Genomic DNA, 17313 nt, shown 5'->3' on the forward strand with positions numbered 1-17313 from the left:
TGATCCGGGCACTATATCTCGGGGGTTCCCATATGAGAAATCCGAAGGGCGACGTCTCCATGGAGATGTGTCGGGTTGGCAGTTGAACCGACAATGTGATATCACAGCCAGTAGGGCAGGTGAGATGTATCGGGTTGGCAGTTGAACCGACAATGTGATATCACAGCCAGTAGGGCAGGCATTCATCATATGCATTTCCTATCTGCTTGTATGCTTTGTCTACTTGTAATGGTTTGCCTAATTGAATAACATGCTTACTTGCTATCTGAATTAATTGCCATATATGCTACTACTTGTGCTTTACTTGCTTTGAACATTATCTGTGTTTTCTGCTGGGATTGAGGAGGTTCGGAAGGCGGTGGCGATGGGATCGCATGGAGGATCGGTTGGTGAAGGCTGTGGGACAGTGGTGTTTGGTTAGAATAGAAATCCCTTAAGATAGATAACCTGCTTTATTTAAGTCAAGTTGGTATGTTATGCTTAAATGTTTTATAATGCTTTAAGTTGAATCTTGTGATGGATATGAAGCTTAGGATTGCCTTTGGCGTCCCGGGGTCTTATATCCTATATCACTGGGAACTGTTACCATACTGAGAACCTCCGGTTCTCATACCATATTGTTGTTGTATTTTTCAGATGCAGGTCGCAACCCACCTCGGTGAGTTGCTTTGGTTGGTGATAGGAGCGGAGAATCTTGGATCATTTTGGAGTTCTTTTTGGTTTATTTTGTTTATACATCTCTCCTTTTGTATTTTGTTTTGCCTAGAGGCATGTATTTGAGAGAACAAAACTTGTATAAGCTACTTTCACTGTATGGTTGTGTATATCAGTATATGGCTAGCCGGCTTAAACTCCGCGAGTCGTGACTAGTTCCCTATGATATTATATACTTATCTTTTGTTATATCTTGTCTGTTTCTTATGCCTTAATCTAGTAGCTCCGTTAGTACGTTTAAGCTTTGAAATTCTATTTTTGAGCTATATCTTTCATCGGGCTTCTAGATTATGCTATTCCTTCCATATATATATATTATGTATGAGTTTAGAATTGTTGTAATCTCTGATTAACCTTGGCTTTACGACGCGAGGTAAGGCTTAGGCTAATTAGGGTGTTACATTAACCACTCAGTCTCAAGCCTTTCACTTGGACCTTCATGACACAAGCACATGGTTAGGGACAGTTTGATTTAGCCGCTTCGGCCAGGATTTTATTCCTTTGGGCCCTCCTATCCATTAATGCTCAAAGCCTTTGATCCTTTTTACCCTTGCCTTTTGGTTTAAAGGGCTATTGGCTTTTTCTGCTTGCTTTTCTTTTTCTTTTTTTTCTTTATTTTTTGCTACTTTTTTTCGCAAGCTTTTTATTTTTTCACTATTTTTCTTGCTTCAAGAATGAATTTTATGATTTTTCAGATTATCAATAACATTTCTCCTTTTTCATTATTCTTTCAAGAGCCAACAATTTTAACATTCATAAACTTTACTATCAAAAATATGCACTGTTCACACATTCATTCAGAAAACAAAAAGTATTGCCACCACATCAAAATAATTAAACTAATTTCAAGATAAAATTTGAAATTTATGTACTTCTTGTTCTTTTATAATTAGGCACATTTTTCATTTAAGAGACGTGAAGGATTCATGGAATTATTCATAGCTTTAAGACATAGACACTAGACACTAATGATCATGTAATGAAGATACAAACGAAGACACAAACATAGATAAACATAAAGCATAAAAAAATCGAAAAAAAACAGAAAAATAAGAACAAGGAAATTAAAGAACGGGTCCACCTTAGTGATGGCGGCTAATTCTTCCTCTTGAAGTTCTTATGGAGTACTTGAACTCCTCAATGTCTCTTCCTTGCCTTTGTTGCTCCTCCCTCATGACTCTTTGATCCTCTCTAATTTCATGGAAGATGATGGAGTGTTCTTGGTGCTCCATCCTTAGTTGCTCCATATTGGAACTCGAATCTCCTAAAGAGGTGTTGAGTTGCTCCTAATAGTTGTGTGGAAGAAAATGCATCCCTTGAGGTATCTCAGGGATTTCTTGATGAGGGACTTCCTTATGCGTTTGTTGAGGTCCATGAGTGGGCTCTCTTGTTTGCTCTGTTCATTTTTTAGTGATGGGCTTGTCCTCTTCAATGAAGGTGTCTTCCTCTATGACAATTCCAGCTAAATTGCATAGGTGACAGATGAGATGAGGGAAGGCTAACCTTGCTAAAGTGGAAGGTTAATTGTCAGTCACCTTATAGAGTTCTAGAGGAATGATCTCATGAACTTCCACTTCCTCTCCAATCATGATGCTATGGATCATGATGGCCCGATCCACAGTTACTTCGGACCGGTTGCTAGTAGGGATGATAGAGCGTTGGATAAACTCCAACCATCCTCTAGCCATGGGCTTGAGGTCAAGCCTTCTTAGTTGAACCGGCTTGTCTTTGGAGTCTCTCTTCCATTGGGCTCCTTCCACACAGATGTCCATGAGGACATGGTCAAATCTTTAATCAAAGTTGACCCTTCTTGTGAATGGATGAAGATCTCCTTGCATCATTGGCAAGTTGAACGCTAATCTTACATTTTCCAGACTGAAATCTAAGTATTTCCCCCGAATCATAGTAAGCCAATTCCTTGGGTTCGGGTTCATACTTTGATCATGGTTCTTAGTGATCCATGCATTGGCATAGAACTCTTGAACCATTAAGATTCTGACTTGTTGGATGGGGTTGGTGAGAGCTTCCCAACCTCTTCTCCGAATCTTATGTCGGATCTCCGGATATTCACTCTTTTTGAGCTTAAAGGGGACCTCGGGGATCACCTTTTTCTTGGCCACAACTTTATAGAAGTGGTCTTGATGGACCTTTGAGATTAATCTCTCCATCTCCCATGACTTGGATGTGGAAGCAATTACCTTCCCTTTCCTCTTTCTAGAGGTTTCTCCGGCCTTTGGTGCCATTAATGGTTATGGAAGAATAAAAAGCAAGGCTTTTTTCCACACCAAACTTAAAAGGTTTACTTGTCCTCGAGCAAAAGAAGAGAAAAAAGAGGAGAAGAAGAAGAAATAGAGGAGATGGAGGTGTGAGGAGGGTTCGCCCAAGGGGGCTTTAGTGGGCTAAGATGTGTGAAATGGAAGGAGTGAAGAGGTTTATGGGGAAGAGTGGATGGATGGGAGTGGTGAAGAGGTTACGGGGAAGAGGATAGAATTTGATAGGTGAATGGTGTTGGGGAAGAGTGTTATGGGAAGGTTTGAAGAGGAGAGAGAGTGAGTTGGGGTAGGTAGGGATCCTGTGGGATCCACAGATCCTGAGGTGTCAAGGATTTCTCATCCCTGCACATTTCTGGCATTTAAACGCCCTCTGTGTGCCATTCCTGGCATTAAACGCCAGGCTGCTACCCATTTCTTGCGTTAAACGCCAATCTGGCTGCCAGTTCTGGCGTTTAACGCCCAGAATGCTGCCAGACTGGGCGTTAAACGCCCATTCTGCTACTCTTACTGGCGTTTAACGCCAGCCAGACACTAGACACCCTTTTCTGGCGTTAAACGCCATTCTGCCTACCAGTTCTGGTTTTTAACGCCCAGAATGGTGCCGGGCTGGGCATTAAACACCCATTTTGCTAGCCTTACTAGCGTTTAAACGCTAGTAAGCTCTTCCCCCAGAGTGTTCTATTTTTTATGCTGTTTTTCAATTGTTTTTGTGACTCCACATGATCATCAACCTGAAGAAAACATAAACTAACAATGGAAAATAAAATAATTAATATAAATAAATATAATTGGGTTGCCTCCCAACAAGCACTTCTTTAATGTCAATAGCTTGATAGGAAGCTCTTACAGAGCTTCACAGATGTTCAGAGCATGATTGTGGCCTCCCAACACCAAACTTAGAGTTTGAATGTGAGGGCTTTGCTTGACTCTGTATGGAGAGAACTGGATGAAGCTTTTCATGCTTCTTCTCCACGTTTACAGTAGGAGATCCTTGAGCCTTAAATACAAGGTAGTCCTCATTCAATTGAAGGACTAACTCTTCTCAGTCTACATCAATCACAACCCTTGCTGTGGCTAGGAAGGGTCTTCCAAGGATGATGGATTCATCCTCATCCTTTCCATTGTCTAGGATTATGAAGTCAGCAGGGATGTAAAGGCCTTCAACCTTCACTAATACGTCCTCTACAAGTCCATAAGCCTGTTTCATAGATTTGTCTGCCATCTAGAGTGATATTCTTGCGACTTGTACCTCAAAGATTTCTAGTTTCTCCATTACAGAGAGTGGCATGAGGTTGATACCTGACCCCAGGTCACACAGAGCCTTCTCACAGGTCATAGTGCATATGATGCAAGGTATTAAGAATTTTTTGGGATTTGGTTTCTTTTGAGGTAATGTCTGCTAAACCCAGGTATTCAGTTCATCAATGAGTACTGAAGGTTCATCCTCCCAAGTCTCATTACCAAATAACTTGGTATTCAGCTTCATGATTGCTCCTAGATACTGAGCAACTTGCTCTTCAGCAATAACTTCATCCTTTTCAGAGGAAGAATACTCATCAGAGCTCATGAATGGTAATAGGAAGTTTAGTGGAATCTCTATGGTCTCTGTATGAGCCTCAGATTCCCTTGGTTCCTCAATATGGAACCTCTTATTGGTGATTGCACGTCCATTGATGTCTTCCTCAATGGAAATCACATACTCTTCCTCCTTATCAGGTTTGGCCATTTTGGTCATGTTAATGGCCTTGCACTCTCTCTTTGGATTCTCCTCTGTATTGCTTGGGAGACTACTAGGAGGGGTTTCAGTGACTCTTTTACTCAGCTGACCCACTTGTGCCTCCAAATTTCTGATGGAGGACCTTGTTTCATTCATGAAACTTAGAGTGGCCTTAGATAGATCAGAGACTATATGTGCTAAGCCAGAGAGGCTCTGCTCAGAATTCTCTGTCTGTTGCTGAGAAGATGATGGAAAATGTTTGCTATTGCCAAACTTATTTCTTCCACCATTATTGTTGTTGAAGCCTTGTTGAGGCTTCTGTTGATCCTTCCATGAAAAATTTGGGTGATTCCTCCATGAAGGATTATAGGTGTTTCTATAGGATTCTCCCATGTAATTCACCTCTTCCATTGCAGGATTCTCAGGGTCATAAGCTTCTCCTTCAAAGGAGGCTTCTTTAGCACTGCCGGATGCAGCTTGCAATCTTGTCAGATTCTGAGAAATCATATTGACTTGCTGAGTCAATATTTTGTTCTAAGCCAATATGGCATTCAGAGTGTAAATCTCAAGAACTCCTTTCTTCTGAGTCACCCCATTATCCACAGGATTTCTTTCAGAAGTGTACATGAATTGGTTGTTTGCAACCATCTCAATGAGTTCCTAAGCTTCTGCAGGTGTCTTCAGATGAAAGGATCCACCAGCAGAATAGTCTAATAACATCTTAGATAACTCAGACAGACCATCATAAAAGATACATATGATGCTCCATTCTGGAAGCATGTCAGCAGGACACTTTTTGGTTAATTCTTTGTATCTTTCCCAAGCTTCATAGAGTGACTCACCTTCTTTCTGTTGGAAGGTTTGAATGTCCACTCTAAACTTGCTCAGCTTTTGAAGAGAAAAGAATTTGGTCAGAAACACATTGACCAGCTTGTCCCAAGAGTTCAGGCTTTCTCTAGGTTGTGAATCCAACCATGTTCTAGCTTTGTCTCTTACAGCAAAAGGAAAAAGCATAAGCCTGTAGACCTCGGGATCAACCCCATTGGTCTTTACAGTATCACAAATCTGCAGGAATTCAGCTTTAAACTGATGAGGATCTTCTGATGGATGTCCATGAAACTTGCAGTTCTGTTGCATTAGAGAAACTAACTGAGGCTTAAGCTCAAAGTTGTTTGCTCCAATGGCAGGAATTGAGATGCTTCTTCCATAGAAGTTGGAAGTTGGTGCAATATAGTCACCAAGCATTTTCCTTGCATGGTTGGGTTCGGCTGCCATGTCTCCTTCTTTTTCAAAAATTTATGTAAGGTCCTCTCCGGAGTGTTGTGCTCTAGCTTCTCTTAGCTTCTTCTTCAGAGTCCTTTCAGGTTCAAGATCAGCTTCAACAAGAATGTTTTTATTCATGTTTCTTCTCATAAGAAAAAGAAGAGAACAGGAAATAATAGGGATCCTCTTTGTCAAGATATAGAGATTCCTTTATATGAGTAGAAGAGAAAAAGAATAAAAATGAGGAAAGAAAGAGAAAAATTCAAACACAGAGAGGAGGAGAGGGGTTCGAATTTTTGATGAGTGGAGAAGGAGTGTTAGTTAATAAATAAAATAAATAGAAGGATAATAGGGGGAGAGGAAATTCGAAAATTAGTTAAAAGAGAAGAAAAATATTTTTGTTTTTATTTTAATTTAGAATTCGAAATTTAAGAAAGGAAATAAAAGCAAATTGAAAATTAAATAAATAAATTAATTAAAAAAAGATTTTTGAAAAATGTTAGCTAATTTTCGAAATTAATGAGAGAAAAGTAATTAGGTAGTTTTGAAAAAGATAAGAAATAGTAAACTTTAAAAATTAAAACAAACAAATTAAGTGGTTAATTGAAAAAGATTTTGAAATTAATTTTGAAAAGATAGGAAGTTAGAAAAAGGGTTTTGAAATTATCAATCTAAAAAGATATGATTGAAACTTATTTTGAAAAAGATATGATTAAAAAGATATGAAAAAAAAGATTTAATTTTTGAAATTAAAGTTGATGACCTGGCTAACAGGAAACTAAAAAGATATGATTCTAGAATTTAAAGATTGAATTTTTCTTGATAGGAAAGTCACTAACTTGAAATTTTTGAATTAAAACATTAAAAGTTAGTATTATTTCGAAAATATAAGATAAAATTAAGAAAAAGATTTTGAAAAGTTTTATCCTAACAATTCAAAAATATTAAAAGAAAAATGAAAAAGATTTTATTTTTGAAAAAGATTTGAAAAGATAAATTTTTGAAATTGAAATTTTGACTTGACTAATAAGAAAAGATATGATTTTGAAAATCTTTGACTAATTCAATGCAAAAATTTCGAAAATTATGAGTTAAGGAAAAGATATTTTTTATTTTTGAATTTTAATGAGGAAAGAGAAAAACAACAAAAAGACTCAAAACATGAAAATTGAAGATCAAAACAAATAATGCATGCAAGAACACTTTCAATGCAAAGATGAACATCAAGAACACTTTGAAGATCATGATGAATATCAAGAACATATTTTTAAAATTTTTTAATGAAAGAAAAACATGCAAGATACCAAACTTAGAAATTTCCAATGTTTGAACACTAAGAATTCAAAAATGCATATGAAAAACAAGAAAAGGCACAAAACAAGAAAATTAAAAGATCAAACAAGGAGACTTACCAAGAACAACTTGAAGATCATGAAGAACACTATGCATGAGTTTTCGAAAATTTTAAGAAAATTAAAAGAATGCAATTGACACCAAACTTAAAATTTGACTCTAGACTCAAACAAGAAATACAAAATATTTTTGGTTTTTATGATTTTATTAATTTTATTTTTTTGTATTTTTTTCGAAATTATTTTAGAAAAAGAAAATAAAGAAATTAAAAATTTTTAATAAGAATTCCAGGAATCATACAATGTTAGTCTAAAGCTTTGGTCCAAAAATTTAGACATGGCTTAATAGCCAACCAAGCTTTATGTAAAATCTTCGGTCCAAAAGATTAGACATGGCTTTACAGCCAGCCAAGCTTTAGCATAGAACATACAAGCATGTCAGTGGAAGAGGAAGCCTCAGTCCAAAAGATTTAGACATGGCTTAACAGCTAGCCAGGCTTCAACATATCATGATGAAACTCTAGAATTCATTCTTAAAAATTCTGAAGAATAAAATAAAATATTTTTTTTTTGAGAATAAAAATGAAAAATAAAGCTTAAACATAGAATAAAATTACCCAATCTAAGTAACAAGATGAACCGTCAGTAGGGGTGTTCATGGTTTGGTTAATCCAAAAACCAAACCAGTTTTTTGGTTAACCAAAAATATAGTATTAGTTAATTAACCAAATTAGTTTCATATTATAAAACCGGTTATTAACCGGTTAGTAAAAATTAAAACCAGTTTTTAACCGATTTTAAAAAATTAACCGGTTTTTATATTAAAAAACCGGTTTTTACACTAAAAAACCAATTTTTATACCCAAAAACCAATTTTTACATCAAAATTAATATTTTTACATATAAAAATCCAAATTTTTTACTTTTTTTTCTTTTAAATTGATTTTTTTAATCTAAAAATTAATTTTTTTTTCTTTCTAAATAATACAAGTAACATTTATAAATAATGAAAATCCTTTTTACACTAAAAAACCGGTTTTTACACCAAAAAAATTAGTTTTTATACCCAAAAACCAATTTTTACATACAAAACCCAAAATTTTTTACCTTTTTTCTTTTAAATTGATTTTTTTAATCTAAAAATTGTTTTTTTTCCTTTCTAAATAATACAAGTAACATTTATAAATAATGAAAACCCTTCCATTGTATAAGGCACTTCAAAAGAAGGTATAAGGCACATTGGGATCAAACCCTTCATTCACAATGGCACTTCAAAAGGCCTCTTCAACGATGAAAATTTTCTCCTAAGCCAAAGAAACAATGCAAATTTCAACAGCAAAAAATGACATTGCAACTGCTATAATTGTTGACACCAATATTCCCATCCAAGGAGTATTGAATTTCTTTGATCTATCACCAAACATAAACATAAACATAAACATAAACAAGTCTAATCATATATGAAAAACCAAGTCTAATCTCTTTACCACCTAAGTGTTTAGAACAACTAAAGAAAACAAACAATCAAGACTTTCTAGTCATCCTCAAGCGCAATTGAAACTGGACCCACTGAACAAGTAATGTCCTCTGATAAAATCAAATCTGTACACAAAAAAAACTATAATTATAACTTTTAAAAAATTATAATTATAAGTTAAACTAAAACATTTTCTAAGTAAATCATATGATATATTTAAGAAACATTTAATATTCAATTTACCTTGCTCGACCTTTTCAAGCTCTTCGAAATTCTCAGGTGCAAGAGAAGAGAAAAAGTCTCCTTTAAGCCAATCTTCGGTACATACAAGGGCTTCTACCATCTTAGGAGTCAATGAGCTACGATATTGATCGATGATTCTTCCCTCCATACTAAAAGCAGACTCGGAAGCTACTGTTGAAACTTGTATAGCCAATATGTCCCGTGCCATATTTGCTAGGACGGAAAACCTATTCGAGTTAACCTTCCACCATCCTAGAATATCCAAAGGCTTATCATCTGACTCACAGTCTTCATTCAAATAACGATCAAGCTCAGATTTAAGATTGGATTTGCGACCGGTTGATCGGCGATATAACCCCATATCATAAATGTCTTTGGCTTTATCACTTGGACTCGGTTGGGAGAGGGTATCATCTTGGTTTCCTTCATCTGCACCTTGATATAAATTATAAAGTGAATGAAGACAAGAAGACAACTTTGCCTTCAATTCACCGCCCACTTCCACACCAAAAGAATTAACTAGGCACAACTCAACATAATCCAACTTATGGCCAGGATCTAGAACTACGGCAATTAACAACAACATGTTAATAGTTTTTGCATTTCCCCAATATTTGTTGTATTTTGCTTTCATCTTACTTGCCATAAGACTTATGCTCAAATCATCATCATCACGATATTGTTGAATCCTCCTTCCAAGAGCAAACACTTCTTTCATGTATAAGTTACTAGTAACATAAGAGGATCCAGAGATGCGAAGTGTAGCATCGTAAAACATCTCTAAAAACGGTAAAACAGACTTAGCATAATCCCAATCTTGAATTGAAGGTACCCCTCTTCCCTTGTTTAATTCTTCAACAAATTTTTTGTCTTGCATCTCTAATAGCTCAAATGCCTTCTGATGCTTTAAGGCTGCTACTAACATTAAGTATGTAGAGTTCCATCGCGTTTGAACATCTATGCAAATAAGACTCTTATGTGGAATATTCTCTTGTGCAATACATGCCTTGAACCTAGTTAATCTTGAATTTGAGGATCTAACATACTTCACATCTGATCACTTTCAAACAGTGTTGACATTGAGCCTTATTTTCATCATCAGATGTTCTCTTGAAGTGGTCCCAAACTGTTGATCAATTTTTGCGCTCAGATGATGTGGTTGGGAGAGGAGGTAATGTAGAAGCTGAATGCTCTGCAAACTCTGACATGGGAACATCACGATCGGCTACCTCATTCTGAATAAGAAGCCATAAAATCTAATTATTAAATATTTCAAAAAAGCAAAGTTATCAAGCACAAAGCCAAGTTCACACAATATATACATATACTTTGAAACTGATTCCAAGGGTGTTCAAAATGTTGATGTTCACAAACAAGTACAAACAAGCTCAATTCAAAGTGCAAAAGGTGATTGAAGCTACACACACACACACACACACACACACACACACACACACACACACACACACACACACACACACGATCATCATCAGGTTCATGAGGGAGCGCACAAAAAGTACAGTATCATTGATTACTATTGTTTATAACCAATATACAACGCAACAAATTGTGAATACTAACAATAATAATAAGAAATTAAGAAAGCATGTGAAGCTAGCCAGGGATGCATATGTAATTGGTAACTAAGTGCAATTATAGATAACAGCTAAGAGTGCCATATTATATTAGCACGTTTAAATTGTACGTGTCAGTAGCAAATAATGTTCATCACCAAATAGAAGATGGGACCTAATATAAATTAGCTAGAGTGTGTAGCTTACTGAACTAGATGGAAAAGGCAGAATATAAATTAATGACTCTTGGATTGTAGTTAAAACTGGATTAGTTAATTTTTAATTAAAAATCACTTATTGCCATTGTTGTAAAATGCATGGTGTTGGATTGTGCTTGACCTCTTAGCTAAGGTGGCCATACTTGACAGTAAGGCCATACTTATGGTAGCAGCTTCATAGTTCATACACAAGTTCCTTGGTACAACTGTAATAATAAGAGATCTTTTGTTATGTGCCTGTATTTGACTCAAATGGTCAATGTCTAACAAAATTAACAGTTAAAGTTAAGGGCTAATGTTAGATCAAGGACTCAATTAATATCCTGCCTCTATTCTCCTGAAGCACTGGAATTTCATAAAAGAGCTAAATCCTCACATTTTGTCGAATAGTTTTCATACAATATTTGAATCTGGCAGGAACCTGTACTTCAAGTTAGAAATCTCTAAGCAGAATTTCGTACTAAACAACAAATTTCTATCAGTTCACTCTGTTTCCATTCCTATGTCACTCATCCTACAACCATATACCAAAATATTTCTCAACAAAACTAGCATATAACAATGATTCTCAGTCCAACTTACACGCTGCAAACTCATAGCTATAAGCATTGCATATAACAATTAACTTCAAAAGATTAAATTGAACAATGTAAAACAAGAATGCGGGACCAAAATCAAAGGAGATGAACAAAAATCCATATTATTTCTTTAAAAAAAATCAGAACAAAGAAGCCGAAAACATGTATAGGATAAGTTAGTTTTCTTCAACTAAATAATGATTTTTCATATGATTGACAAATTAAATAAAACAAAATAAAAGCTTGATCACAGAAAAATAGGAACATATGCACTTGAATTGCCAAAGCCATTTACATAACCAGAATTCAAAAACTAAATGTGAACAATTCTCCATTCAATTCATACAAATTAATTAAGTCTTAACCAATCAAAAAGTGAACCACAGTGAAGAAGAAACTTACAGCAGGATCCATTGAAATGAAGAGTTCAATATTGAGAGATTTAAAATCTGCACATTTTCAATCCATTAAAACGAAGAAGTCAAAAGTAACATAACAGAACAAATCAACAAAATAAAAAAAACCCAGATAACAAATCCAACTCAGAACTCATAACTAAGGGCAAGGAGGAGCCTTACCTCAATTGATGAGCTCCGGTGAGCCACCGACGAAAGAAGAAGAGACCGAAAAAGAGAGATACTCAGGCGAATCAAAGTGAAGATAGAGTCGCGAATGGGAGGTCAAGGCAGAGAGACAGAGTCGCGAATCAAGGTGAAGACTCGAAGAGGTAAAGGTCCCACGAATCACCGGCGAGCTCCGGCGAGAGGCGGAGGAGAAGAACTGTTGACGGCGGTGAACTGGAGAAGAGTGAATTGGGTTTTGTCGAAGCCTGGAAGAGTGAATTTGAAATTAGGTTTTGATTTAGGTTTTAATTTTAATTTGGTTTTGGTTTTGGTTAACCAGTTAAAAATCGGTTTTTTTTAATTTGGTTTTGGTTAACCAATTTCAAAAAATATGGATATGGTTTTTAAAATTGTTTTATTAAACTGGTTAACCAAAATGTGGTTATGGTTTTTTAACCGGTTAACCACATTTTGGTTATTTTTTGAACACCCCTGACCGTCAGTTGTTCAAACTCGAACAATCCCCCACAACGGCGCCAAAAACTTGGTGCACGGAATTGTTCGCTCCTTGGCAATGGCGCCAAAAACTTGGTCGCACTAAATCGTTATTCACAACTCCGATACAACTAACCAGAAAGTGCACTGGGTCGTCCAAGTAATACCTTACGTAAGTAAAGGTCGATCCCACGGAGATTGTCAGCTTGAAGCAAGCTATGGTCATCTTGTTGATCTCAGTCGGGCAGATTCAAATGGTTATGAAGTTTTAGTAAATAAAAGATAAATAACATAAAATAAGATAGAGATATTTATGTAACTCATTGGTGGGAATTTCAGATAAGCATTTGGAGATGCTTTGTTGCCTCTGAACCTCTGCTTTCCTATTGCCTTCATCCAATCATGCGTACTCTCTTCCATGGCAAGCTATATGATCCTCTCAGTGAAAATGGTCCTCTACGGTTTCTGTACGGCTAATCAACTGTCGAATTTCTCGTCCTGGATGAAAAATACCAGGCACAGCTACTGCATGGCTAATCATCTATCGGTTCTTGCTAGTATCAGAATAGGATCTCTCTATCCTTTTGCACACTGTCACTGCGCCCAACATTCGCAAGTTTGAAGCTCTTCACAGTCATCCCTTCTCAGATCCTACTCGGAATACCATAGACAAGGCTTAGACTTTTCAAATTTCAGAAATGTTGTCTACTATTCTAGCCTATACCACGAAGGTTCTAATCTCAGATTCAGATGCTCTGTTGTCAGGAGAGACGATGTGAATAGTTGATTAGAAACCCAAGAGAATATACTCCAGCTGGTGTCCAATGACTACGTTGAACATCATGTAGACTGCTGTGGTTGTCAGGCACGCGAATCTTGGCTAAGCGATTACTAAAGATAGTGGGTGATTGTCACAGGTCACCCTTTCAGTCTTGACTTAACTGAATTAAGTACGAGAGTATATCTTGGAGAAGAAGTAGGCGTGAATTGAAGGAAAAACAATAATACTTTGCATTAATTCATGAGGAACAGAAGAGCTCCTCACCTTAATCTGTGAGGTGTAGAAACTCCACCATTGAAAATACATAAGAACAAGGTTCAGGCATGGCCGAATGGCCAGCCTCCCAAAACGTGGAACTATGTTCCAAAGACCAAAGGATACTAAATAAATTTCTAAAAGTAGTTTTTATACTAAGTTAGTAAACTTGGTTTACAGAAAATGAGTAACTAAGTGCAGATAGTGCAGAAATCCACTTCCAGGGCCCACTTTGTGTGCGCTTGGGCTGAGCATTGAAGCTTTCACGTGCATAGACCATTCTTGGAGTTAAACGCCAACTTTGGTGCCAGTTTGGGCGTTTAACTCCAGAAAAGGGTCTCTGAGTGGCGTTTGGACGCCAGTTTGGGCCATCAAATCTTGGACAAAGTATGGACTATTATACATTGCTGGAAAGCCCAGGATGTCTACTTTCCAACGCAATTGAGAGCGTGCCAATCGGGTTTCTGTAGCTCTATAAAATTCATTTCGAGTGCAGGGAGGTTAGAATCCAACAACATCTGCAGTCCTTTCTCAGCCTCTGAATTAGATTTTTGTTCAGGTCCCTCAATTTCAGCCAGAAAATACCTGAAATTACAGAAAAATACACAAACTCATAGTAAAGTCCAAAAATGTGAATTTCTCATAAAACCTAAAAAAATATAATAAAAAGTGAATAAAACATACTAAAAACTATGTAAAAACAATGCCAAAAAGCGTATAAATTACCCGCTCATCAATTACCATCTCAAAAAACCAATTAGTTATCGGCAAATTTTTTCGATGGTATTGTTGGCACCGAAAAATGTTGTTTCACGCACTATTACCGTTGGATTATTCTCACCGTAAATCCGACGGTAATGTCAACTTTTTAAAAAAATTGAAATAAATGGTCACTTTTAATTTTAAATTTATTTTTCACACAATTAATGGTCAATTCATAAATAATGAAAACCTATTATTTAAAATAAATTAAAAGTCAAATATATCAAATAAATATAATGAAACAATAAAATGAAACACTAATAACTACAGATCTAGGTAATCCTCGTCGTCGGCCCCATGGCCTTGAGTCGACAACAAAGAAGGCAATGATGTTTGTGTGCCACCAGCAGGGTTGATGCCAACAGCGCGCATCTGGGCCTGGTACACCTCTATATGAGCCTCCATATGCTGAAGCCGCTCCTGTGACTGCCTGCACTCCAACCTGATAATCATTTAACACCTGAGCCAGCTAGTGAAGGCTGCGTTGGAACTTTACACCTGCAGCCTCAAATGCATGCCTTCTTCAAGCTCGATGGCGTGACTAGTGACAGAGCCTGATGACAGCCTCAACGTAGAGGTGCGAAAGCTATTGGCAAAGAATGACCCCAGCCTGTATACGCGATTCTTGTACGGTGCTGAGGCGGTTTATGCATGAGCATCTTTAGCATTTTTATTGGTCATTTGTTATAGAGAATTAATGACTTTTGCTTGATAATTATGTGCTTTTATACTTTATTCAAGTGGTACTATAAGTGCTTTGATTTCTTAACAATTCTAGGTGAATGATAGCAAAAGGGAAGCAAAGCATAAGCAAAGGGAACCAAGAATTGAAGAGTACAAAGAGAATTCGTGGATGCTATCAACCTTGACCTCTTCACACTCCAACGAGCATAACATAAGCTAAAGTGGTCCAAATGATGCGGTTTCAGCAGCATTAGAAAATCAACTTTCAGAGCTTTTTAACGATATATAATTGTTAATAGTTTCTCTCTGGCTTCACGGCGCTAAACGCCAAACCGCATCCCACTATTCATTCTTCTTGGGAGGAGCAACATTGAATGCTAAGAAACTGGCACTAAACACCAGACTTACAGCCCAGGACCCGAAAAATCATTATTATTGATAAGATTTGATTTCCAAAAAATTTGAGATATGTTTGGATCCTGGGAATAAAAGATTTTGCTTTAAAAAATGGAAGGAAGCAACGCACAAAGGGAATTCTCCTCTCCTTCCTCTCTCTCTCTCTCTCTCTCTCTCTCTCTCTCTCGTTTCTTTTTTCTTTACATACAAAAATTAGGATTTCAACTTTTCTCTGCACCATGAGCACTTAAACCTCGATTGTTAGGGTTAAGAACTTTATTTATTTTAATGGATTAATACTATTGTTCTTCTATTTTTATTAATGCACTATTTTTTATTCAAGAAATGAGTTTCGTTCTTCATCTTAAGGATTAGAGTGTATTGGAAAATAACTCTAATCTGAATTGAATTCTTCTAACACTTGAAAAAGTTAATCTTTGGAATTAAGCTAGAAATCCTTTTCCATAATTCTTGAATTGTCTGAAACTAATTTGATAAGTGACATAAAATCAATTAGAATTGGTTCTTGAAAATTGTGTTGCCTTTAAACTAGAAATTGTATTTAATCTCTTAACATAATTAATTGTTCAAAAAATTGACGGTTGATTAGGTTAGAAAAAGTTGAATTGCTGAAAAATTGGATTTCAATTACTTAGGTTTATATCTCTGCATGATCAAAGTAGATAATGATAATTGTTAAACCGAGAATTTACATATCTCTGACACCTTAACTTTTCTCCCATATTATCTCTATACACGTTTACTGCTTGCTTTATTTAATTCACTATTTTTATGTTATTTGCCATTGAAACCCTTATTTTTTATTGTCTGACTAGAATAATCAATTGACCGTTGTTTGCTTAATCCGTTAATTCTCATGGGAATGATAACCCACTCACGTGTATTACTTGATACGATCCGGTAGTTTGTGGTTTGTAAAATCTACATCAACGGTCTCGCGCCAAACTGCATTGGGATCGGTGACTGAAGTTGCTAAGCCATTGACAGCGTCCTCCCCACTTTGCTAAGACTGCTGAGTCTCGGCCTCTAGTCTTTGCGTGTAGGACTCCTGTGTAACACAAGTTATTGTGATTAGTACGACAGATATACAGTTAATCTAATAATTTTATAGCAATAGATCATATGTATGTTAACTCACATAATGGTCCTGAGACCGCTGATTAGCAAATTTTGCTTTGTTCTCCTTCAACGTGTGGGTGTACTTGAATATCTCTACCAATATCGCCTCGCGATCCAATGACTTCGACTACACATGTTGCATTGAAACAATATGATTAAGATCCATAGTAATGATATGCAAAAGAATATATAACTAAGTTTTTAACAAAATTAAAGTCACTACATACCATCCTGGCATTAGTCTTCATAAAGGTCGCTGAGCCACCAATATAATTAGACGACCTGGTCGATGCTCTATTAGCTCTGTTGGTGAGACACCAATGCTTGAAAGCCTCATCGATCTCCCAATCAACTAACAGAACCTTCTTTATTTCTGGTCAGAGCCAAGTCGTCAGGTTGTTCTCGCCCTTCACAAACATCCTCTAGCATCTGCTGGAGTTGACGACCCATTCTATGGTCAAAGATCTTCCTGATAGTAAGATTGTACTCAGTGTCCCATATAAAGTACAACTGTAACAAAGAAACTTTAAAATTAGTTAAGTAAGATAGAAGATATAAAATAACTAAAAGAGTTTGAAACTAAAAAAAAGTAATTACCACCCATTTCTGAAACCATCGTTCCTTGGTCTCAACAGAGATCTTATTGTAGCTGGGTTAGGAATAGTTGTACATCAGCTTGATGACATTGGTCATCTCCTGAGTATATCCGTTGTTGTTCAGCGCAAACCAAACAACAACCCACAAACAAAAAATATGGCAATTCCATAATCAGGCAACCAAATAAACCTAAATCCACTAAGAAGGAATCAATTATCAAGAACTTTCAGC

General features: G+C 36.3%; 1 protein-coding gene and 1 non-coding gene across 2 annotated transcripts; one reads left to right on the plus strand and one right to left on the minus strand.

Moving 5' to 3' along the window:
* The first annotated feature begins 5482 nt into the window (after window positions 1-5482).
* On the plus strand, window positions 5483-5586 carry LOC127747282 (small nucleolar RNA R71). Its single transcript, XR_008009082.1, has one exon. It is a non-coding gene; the product is annotated as a small nucleolar RNA R71 (small nucleolar RNA).
* A 3267-nt stretch (window positions 5587-8853) lies between these two features.
* On the minus strand, window positions 8854-9964 carry LOC110280502 (zinc finger BED domain-containing protein RICESLEEPER 1-like). The gene is made up of 2 exons (XM_021141572.2): window positions 9040-9964; window positions 8854-8921 (listed from the first exon to the last, which is right to left on the minus strand). The coding sequence occupies exons 1-2, from the start codon at window positions 9962-9964 to the stop codon at window positions 8854-8856; spliced, it is 993 nt and encodes a 330-aa protein (XP_020997231.1).
* Between the last annotated feature and the right edge of the window lie 7349 nt (window positions 9965-17313).

The sequence above is a fragment of the Arachis duranensis genome, chromosome 4, assembly GCF_000817695.3.
Source record: "Arachis duranensis cultivar V14167 chromosome 4, aradu.V14167.gnm2.J7QH, whole genome shotgun sequence".
NCBI classification, from domain to species: Eukaryota; Viridiplantae; Streptophyta; class Magnoliopsida; order Fabales; family Fabaceae; genus Arachis; species Arachis duranensis.

Excerpts from the sequence above, each read along its gene's own strand:
- LOC110280502 (XM_021141572.2), bottom strand. The coding sequence starts at position 9,964 with ATGTTAGTAGCAGCCTTAAAGCATCAGAAGGCATTTGAGCTATTAGAG. Across the intron at positions 8,922-9,039 it reads GCTTGAAAAGGTCGAGCAAG|ATTTGATTTTATCAGAGGAC; the intron begins GTAAATTGAATA and ends TTTTGTGTACAG.